The sequence below is a fragment of the Arvicanthis niloticus genome, chromosome 16, assembly GCF_011762505.2.
Source record: "Arvicanthis niloticus isolate mArvNil1 chromosome 16, mArvNil1.pat.X, whole genome shotgun sequence".
In the NCBI taxonomy this organism is placed as follows: Eukaryota; Metazoa; Chordata; class Mammalia; order Rodentia; family Muridae; genus Arvicanthis; species Arvicanthis niloticus.
Window position 1 is genome coordinate 54,413,041 of NC_047673.1, and position 9,337 is coordinate 54,422,377.

Consider the following 9,337-nt stretch of genomic DNA (forward strand, 5'->3'; position numbering starts at 1 on the left):
ACTTCTACTGTTCTATCTGAGTCTGGTGGCAAGTGTGGACCACACACATATCAATGTTGGCTTGGTAGGTGTTTTGCCATCATTTTTATTTTATTCAGTGCCAACAATTAAAGCAGGCAGGTGCCCTACTGAGTCTCCTCAGTCCTTCTTGAGCCAGTGAGATTGCTCAGTAGGTCAAGAGTCGTTGCCAAGCCTGATAATATTACTTTGACCCATAAGCCCCACATGGTTAGGAGGAAACTGACTTTTGAAAGTTGTCCTCTGAGCTCCACACAATACCACGACACAGAAGCACCCGTCCACACACAATAAACTCATAGTGTTAAAGTAGTTTTCTCTTTAATCCCTGTAAGAATAATATGTGCAATAAAATCATTCATGTGTACATACCGTTAAAATAGAAGCAAAACTGTTCAGGTGAATAAAAGGGACCAGCAGGACGGTGAAGAGAAAGGGGAAAGTACATGTGTGTAAATACATCAGTGTACACGACATACGTGAGTGTAAATAGTGTATCTGATGTCCATGTGGATAAAGATGGTCATAGGACATGATGTACTTGTATGTAAATGCCTTTATGAAACCCATCACTGTGTATAATGCACACATTATATGCAAACAACATGCAGAAAAGCATGAGAGCTTGTTATTCAGACAGGTGAGTGTGCTTTAACCCAGTCTGTTTTCCATTTCTATCATTTTCTTGTCAAAGGAAATCCAGGGAGAGCAGTCTCTGGCTCTGGAAAGCCATCCAAGGTACTTTGAAGCGGCCTCTGTTGCATAGTAACTCCCGCGCTGCCACACTGTTGCCATCCTGAGGTCGTTTTAACCCTTCTTCTGGTAGAACCAAGGACATCAGAGATTTTCTATTTGGAAGGCAAGGGAGAAACAAACACAGTATAGTAAGAGCTGCTGCCCAGAACATCAATTTACGTACACTTAATTTTGATTTACTATCTTCAACGACTTCTAATTTTTGTTTGTATTTCATGCCTGTGGGTGCTTTGCCTGCAGAGGCCAGGAGGCTTGCTTGGGTACACTCTCCAGAGCAGCCAGTTCCCTTAACTTCTGAGCCACATCTCCCTAGCCCCTACAAGTGTCTAATTTAGCAAGCAAGTAACCAAAGTTTCTCTCAACAAGGGAGAAAACAAAAATAGAAGGTGAGGATGCTTCCCCAGAGCAGAGGCCAGGGGACAACTCAAAGGAATCTGTTCTCTCTTTCCACCTTGTGGTACTTAGGGTTTCAACTCAAGTCAGGCATGGCAGCAGGTGCCTCACCTGCTGAACCATCTCACTGGCCCAGTAATAACTGTTTACAGGGGGATATAAACAGATTAGAGGAGGCTGCACAAGACTGAATTGAAAAGGGTGACTGCTGACCGGTCATGAGATGCCAAGATGTACATAAGCAACAGGCACAGGAACGTGCAGATGTATTTGCTTTAGGATGCAGGTTTGTTAGCATTTAAACCCCCCATGCTCACATCCAGCCCAAAGAAAGGAAAAAAAGAGGTGGCCCAGATGGAGGACAGGCCATCCCTTCCATGGGGCAAAACCAGGGTAAGGATGAACAGGGCGGAGGGAAATTGGGTTATCTGATAAACTTTTCCCTGTGATATAAAATATGAAACTTAAAAAAAAAAAAGATAAGAATTGGGAATTTGAAGGGAGCAGAAAAAAAATAAGGGGCAGTTCCTGTGGAGGGCCAAGAAGCCACTTGACCAGAGAACCACAATAGCTTGCCAAACACAACAGACCGGAGATGAAATTAAGTGTTTCCAACTGACTTTGTGGAATTCTCCGACCACAGTAACATTCCACACATTTGTGCCCAGTTCTAACACAGTTCGCCTGGTTTTAATAGGTGACTAATTAAAAAAGAAAAAAAAAATGTCCAAGACACTTCGGAGCTGCGCACAAGGCTTCGTACCCATGGTTCTGGCAGGAGCATGGACCCACAACCCGAGGCTGAGGCAGGAGTGCCACTCACACCCAGGAATTCAAGGTCAGCCAGGACACACAGAAAAAAAAAGCATAGAGAAAGATGCAGCGGTGCCTGCTTGTAAACATAGTGAGTATGTGTTCTGTGAGTAGGAGACCAGTCAGAAGACACAGCAACGCCCTCTGTCCCCCAACACACACACACACACACACACACACACACTTCTCAAAGCAAAATGAAATGCGGTAAACCAAAAGTAGCCCCAGCCTGTAATCCGGCAGCACTGTGAGTTTAAGGCAGCCCCGGGTCCACACAAGATAAGCAGAGGAGGGCAACCTGCCTTATAAAGCATTTTCCTCATGTGCCTTAATGGCAGATATTTTTTATATACATATGTCATATGCAAATATAAAACAGCGGCATGTTTATTAGAAACATGTATCACAATGATCTATTTCTATATACATTCATTTTCACTCAAGAGGTTTTATTTATATATTAGATTTGTTAAGGACTTTCTCTGAGCGTGAGCACTGAATTGACTGTAAAAATTAGTCATTTCCAGCTGTGTGTGTTGGCACGTGCTCAGAGTTCCAGCATTCGAGAGGCAGAGGCTAGTGGATTTTTGTGAGCTGAAGGCCAGCCTGGTCTACATAGTGAGTGCCAGGCCAGCCAGGGCTGGATCTTTTTGCGACCCTGTCTCAAAGAACAACAACAACAAAGCCTTTTCTGTGTTAGATTCAGTTCTAATTGTATGGGTTTGCTACAGGTTTTACAGTGCACACAGGAGCCCCTGTGGGAGCTCTTCAAGTCATTTATATTAAGAAAAGGTTTGTATCCCACCATTAAAGTGACAAATATTGTCTTCAGAGGGGCTTCTAACCTAATACTGATAAAAATCTAAAGAAACAAAGTGGAATGTGACAAATAGCTTTAAAGGTCTAAGAACAGCATTCTATGAGATGTGGTGGTGGTAATGTCTATAGTTCTCTGCACTCGAAAGCTTTAATGAGGTAAGAGGAATAGGAGTTTGGGGCCAGCCTGGACCACTTGAGATGTCTGTTGGTGGTGGTTTTGTTTTTTGAAAAGTCGATAATAATAATAATAATGATAGACTAGAGAGATGGCTCAGAGGTTAAGAACACTGGCTGCTCTTCTAGAGGATCAGGGTTTAATCCCAGCATCCACATGGCAGCTCACAATTGTTTGTAATTCCGGGTCAAGGGAATCCAATACCCTCACACAGACATACATGCAGGCAAAACATTTATGCAGATAAAATAAAAATAAATAAAATTTAAAAATAAAATAATAAATCATAGCTAGAGAAATGACTCAGTCATAAGCGCACGTGCTGCTGTTCAGGAGGGACTGAGTTTGGTTTCCAGCACCCACAGCAGGAGGCTCACAACCTGGAGTTCAGTTCTAGCTCATGTGAACAAACCCTCAGATTTACACACACACACACACACACACACACACACACCTAGCCATAACTAAAAAATTAGTAGCTATAGAGATGGCTCAGTGATTAAGAGCACTGGCTGCTCTTCCAGACTACCTGAGCTCCTGAGCTCAATTCCCAGCAACCACATGGTGGCTCACAAACGCTGTTAGTCCGGTTCCAGGAGCTCTGACACTACACACGCTCTTAAACCTTGGAGCCATCTCTCTAGTCTCCATATGAGACCTCAATGAATCAAAAAACCACAACAAACCAACAACAAAACTCAAACAAAAAGAACAACAAAACAGGACTTAGAGATTTAACATGGCGACCCAGGACTTTGTTAGCAAGCACAAGGTCTTGGCTCCTAGAGAGATGGGGGGAGGGAAAGGAAATGAACTGGGCATATAGCACAGTTGAACATTTGCCTAGCAGGCTCGGACCCTGGTTTCCATCTACACCACACACATACACACACACTCACACACATAGTCACACACATTCACTCACACACTCACACAAATACACACACTCACACAAATACACACACTCACATACACACACACACACACACACACACACACACACGAGACCCAGAAGTGACAGAAGGTGTGATACACAGATGTTGAATGAGGGTAGGAGAATCATTCTCAGAGAACATCTACTGGAGGGGATGTGATCCATCTGAGTTTCTGCATGGTAGACAATGGACACACCAGTTTACAAGAACTTCTATGCCAACGGTGGAGCTGGATTTCAATGAAGAATGGAATGAGGAAGACAGGAAAGAACTCGAGGGGGAGGGGTGCAGCAGCTTGGTTAGGAGAGTCAAAATACCACCATTTTTATTCTTATTTTGCTATTCTGAAAAGGGTCTCACTATGTAGACCAGGCTGGCTTGAACCTCACAGAAATCTACATGCCTCTGCTTCCTCAGTGTTGGGATTAAACAAATGCACTACCATGCTTCAAAGAATACCATGATTACTTGAAGAGAAGAATGTGAGAAAAGAGAAGATAAAAAGCACACTTTATTAGGAGTTGGATGGAAGGAAGCTCAGGCTGACCCTGGACTATAGGCTTTCCTGCCCCCACCTCTCGAGTGCTGGGATCATAGATATGAACTACCCTACCTGGTGTCCAAGCATATTTTAAATGTAAAGGGTGATGACAATAATTTATTACCTATATTTTATATTTACTTGCTTCTTATTTTTAGTTGTTTTGAGGCGGGGGGTGGGGAGTATGTAGCCCAGGTTCACCCTGATCTTGTTCAAGTACTGGAATTACATGTGAGGGCTACAAGTGACTTAGAAGCACATTTTGAATGTGCCAAGGAACCTAAACAAAGTTGATGAGAACTATTATTTGTAGGCAGGGTCTCATGTAGCCCAGGCTAGTCCTGGTCCACTTACTTTACCTCCCAAGTGCTAGGATTAGAGGTGTGTGCCACAACATCTGGCTGACAAGAAAGCAACTTTAAATATAATATATTAAAAAGCACTTTTAGCAAGAAAAATCTTTTCATAGCCACTATCTCTGAGAAGTGAAAAACGGGGTACTTTTGCTTTTGATAGTGTTTATAATCGTAGACTACATTTTTATACCATGGAGATGTGCTGTGCTTGTCATAATGGGCATGTGGTTACGAGTGAATGCTTCTCAGTGGAAACACTTCAGTTGGGGGGGGGGGGTATTGGAAGAAGGAAGTCACTGGAACCTTGCACCTCAACCGTCTTTTCTCTCTCACATTATCTCAAAGCTCACATTTCCTGGCACTCTTCTCCTGCCTTCCTACAGGCTGTCTCTTAGAGCAGCAGGTGATGTGAAAGTGTATCTGTGAGGAAAAACAAAATATATCAAGGAGATGCACCGTACACAGCATCTTTAACTGAGTCAATTTTAAAGGCTTACTGTCATGCTGAGGGTTGGCAAGGAACACCATAGGCGCTTTAAACGAGCAGAAGAGAGATAATGGGGGTTCTGTCAGATGAACTACAAGTCTCAACCCCCTAAAGGTTAATAATCTGCAACGTGTCTCCAGTCAATTTGTTTACCTTAGCAACCCTTTGCATTCCTACCAGCTCCTGAGTCAAAGGAGCACGTGGGATTTCATCTAAAGCATGCAGACAATGTGGAGACATGAAAGGAAGGTTTCAATTGGTATCTACTACCTGAGTCCCCGGAGGCTTGCATCACTCAGTCGTCAACACACCTTTGTTACAACATTTACATGTGAAATTGTGACAGCTTAGGTCCCTGGAGAATTGCCCTCAAAGCCAAGGTGGGACTTACAATTGGTGCTGGCAGAGCAGGACCTTGGGAAGTTATCTTAATGTTTACCTTGCCTAGGCTCTTATAATAATTACTGGATTCTGACAGGTGACATCTGTGTCCTGGATGTAGCGCTAATGTAAACACTGGGTAAATGGATGCTGTAACAAGAGCAGGCTATGGAGCCACCAGCTCACTTTTAGAAAGGACCCTTGCTATTAACAGACGTATACTGGTTTTATTCAAATTTCCCTTCGGTTCGTAAACTTGGCGTCTGGGTCAAACTTTCTCTTAACGTTGACCAGTCACATTGCACAGCTTTATCAAGTTCCCTTACTGCCCTGATTTTTATAGTAGGGCGTTTGTGCCTAAAGCCAAGATAAAGGGTGGCTAACTACAGCCTGTGTTTGTATTTTTCAGGGCATCTTCTTTGTATATACTGGAATTCTTTTGCTACTGTGAAACACCGCCCCCACCGCCCGTCTTTGTTATTTATGGAGGAATGCTGGGGTGGGGGTAGGGGTGAATCTGCAACTCCCTCACTCCTCCCAAACACATTTTACTGCTGTTTTCCAAGGTGAGGACAATCAACACACACCAAAGGACAAGGCTTTAACATATTCAGTCCTGTGAAAACCCTTCTCAACCACTGTTCAGTAGCCTTCCAGGGGCCTCTACTGTAAGTTTCCAGGTTCCCCTACCAAACATACTTTTCATCACTTTGATAGCAAAAAGCAGTGTGTGTCAGATATGCGCATAGAAGCCTTAGCTTGCGGTCCCCTCCTCTGATAAATGTTTATTACTGACTCGTTCTTTCTTCATTTCCTCTCTAAGGCGTTCCCTGGGTTTGAAAAGCTCGGATTAAACAATAGACGTAGCAACCATTCTTTACATCAAATGAATAGGCCCATAAAAGCTACAGTCTACAGACCAACTGAATAAGCTAATTTAGCAAATGCCTGTGTGCCTTAACCAGCTTGTGTGTGTGAGTGAGTGTGTGTGTGTGTGTGGGGGGGGGGAGCTATACAATATTTTTCTTTCTCGACATACTTTAAATGAACTAAAGCTAAAATTAATTACAAATAGATGTCTAATTCTCCTTTCTTTTTTTTTTTTTGGAGTGACATGGGCAGCACTTGGGACTAATCAAAGCTAGTCATATACTGTTACTGGAGGGATGTTAGAAAACTCTCTGGCCTCTTAGTGTGAGGACACAGAGGGGGTGAGCAAAATTCTTCTGAAAGATGCAACCATCAAGTCTATTGGTGTGAACAAGGCTGGAAGGCTGTCTGGCTGTGATATTAAGTTAATTTTATACATCAAGCCTAAAGAATTGAGGCTGTCCTGTCATTGCCTTCAAGCCCACGCTGCTCTAAATAGAATATGTGCATGCTCGAGCCGGTGTTTTCTAAATCCCTGTGTAGAGATACTTTTATGCTTACATCGCCCCAGAGCTTGGTTTTCTTTAAATTGTTAAAGTTCTCAAACATGCACAGTGTATTGGCTTCATATAACCATCATCCAGACGCAACAACCATCAGCGTCTTCCTGTTATCTATCCCCCTTCCTTCCTTTCACTCTCTTCTATGGGTAATGACTGGAACTCTTACACTGTTACATAACTGTAAGTCATGATGCCATCACAACTAGGGCTAACGGTGTGTGACTGAATCGGGCGGGGGAGGCGTGGGGGGGCGGGGGCGGGGGAACCCCTTATGTCCAGAAATACCTCATGGAAAGGGCACTCGAGAATGAAGCGAAATGCATCTCCTGCGAAAGCAGTTGTGTCTGTATAGTTTTCTTCTCCTGGGAAAATTAACTGAAGAAAAGAGAAATAAGGTCAATTAAAAAAAAAAAAAAAAAAAAGAACCATCACGGAATCTGCAGAACGTGGCAGCATCATCGCAGCAAAACTGTTCTGAGGTTGTTTATTATTCCTTCATCTGAGATTAAGCTGTAAACAAATCACTGGGGTACACAGACACCCAGGTACATTCCTAACACCCGTGTTGGCAGTAAGACCTTGGTGGTGACAGGGTGACAACCTCCCGGACATGGTTCTTTCACCGCATTCTCACACTTCTTTAGGGAATTAGTGGCAGTTGTTTTACATTGTCCAGGATATTCTGTATTTTAGAAAACTAGAGATCAGAATTTTATATTTTGGATTGAGTAGCGATTGCTATGGGCAGTAAAGAAGAACTGGCTACCTTCTAACTTTTTCTCCTTGTGTATGTAAAAGGAATGACTTGAATAACCTCAGAGCAATCAAAGTCCCAACTAAAAGCAGCGCTGACTTTTCAGCCAAGATACACCATCTTCCGTCTAACCAAAGGAAGATTTTATCACGTCTGTACTGACACCCTTGGATGTGGCTATTGTCATCTTTTTGCTGAAACTTGACTCTGCAGCTTTATGTTTCAGAAAACTTACAGCTGACACAATCCTTGAAAAAAATTAAAAAAAAAAATTTGACCATACATATCTTTTACATTTTTGCCTTAAACATCATAATGATAAAAACAAACAATAAAAGAGTAATAAATGAATAAATAAATAAATAAATCCTTGTCCCGTGTAGTTAAATAACCAGAGATGGCAGGCAGCCAGTGGACCAGTTTTATCACTTCACATTGTTACATCATGATTTTGGCTACCTCAATTTACAGTGCCCTCCTCCAATCAGCAACATGCATGCCCTCTTGATTAACCTATTTAGATTTTGCATTTTACCTAAAAATCTAGGTTTATTAGTAGACCATCATTCTCCCCTCTATTTACTTGTATGGACAATAGTTTTGAGAATTATTTTCTTAGAAAAACAATTGTAAAATACACAACAATATTTTAAAATGCAGCCACTTAAAAAAAAAAAAAAAAAGCTCCAATAGGATTCCACAATGAGATGGCTAATGTACTTCAGATATCCTATCTATTTCCCTCAGAGCTACTAACTGTAAGTATACTAAATCATTCTCAGTATAAACAGTCACACTTAGAGACCCAGAAGCGCAAACAGGGAAGCAAACAAGTTACCCAAGCCAATTATTTCAAAGACCTACCTGGTTTCTGTTCGCTGATAAAAAGGAGACTCATCGCAAAAATAAAAAATACCCAAAAAAAGGGTTGGAATCTCATCTTTTTTTTCTTTTATCTTTTCTTTTTTCCTTTCTTCTTTTTTCTTTCTCCTTTCTTTTCCTTTTACACACAAATAAACAATAGCTCTCCAAGTAAAGAAATGATCTATAAGTAGCCTGGGCAGTATCTGTCTGGCTCACCCCACATCCTATGGCCAGACCTCAGAGGGCTGCCAGCTGCTCTTTCCTGAAAAGGTTAATGATCACATCAGACAAGGTTACTGGTGCGCGGGGCTGCGGTCAGAGCTCCCAAGCCACAAGCCCCTCCTCCATTCCACTCCGCGGCTCCGCTGCCACTCCCCCTTATTTCCATAAGCAAATATTGGTGAAATGGACCATTCAGGCACGCAGTAACTTCAGCGGGAAGTCTCCTCCAAAAGCTCCATGGAGAGTGACTCCAATTCAATCTGTTTATGAAGAAATATGTAAAACGAGGCATTGCCTGCCTCCTCTACCCTCCATTGCATCTGTTTAAACTTTGCATTGCCCATATTGGTCCCACATGCAGAAATCAGTGGAAAGGACGGGAAGTCTCCC

General features: G+C 42.5%; 1 protein-coding gene across 1 annotated transcript; it reads right to left on the bottom strand.

The window, feature by feature from the left end:
- Positions 1-317: 317 nt before the first annotated feature.
- On the bottom strand, positions 318-9,047 carry Apela (apelin receptor early endogenous ligand). Its single transcript, XM_034519960.2, has 3 exons — positions 8,726-9,047; positions 7,393-7,482; positions 318-866 (listed from the first exon to the last, which is right to left on the bottom strand). The coding sequence occupies exons 1-2, from the start codon at positions 8,799-8,801 to the stop codon at positions 7,394-7,396; spliced, it is 165 nt and encodes a 54-aa protein (XP_034375851.1). The 5' UTR covers positions 8,802-9,047; the 3' UTR covers positions 318-866; position 7,393.
- Between the last annotated feature and the right edge of the window lie 290 nt (positions 9,048-9,337).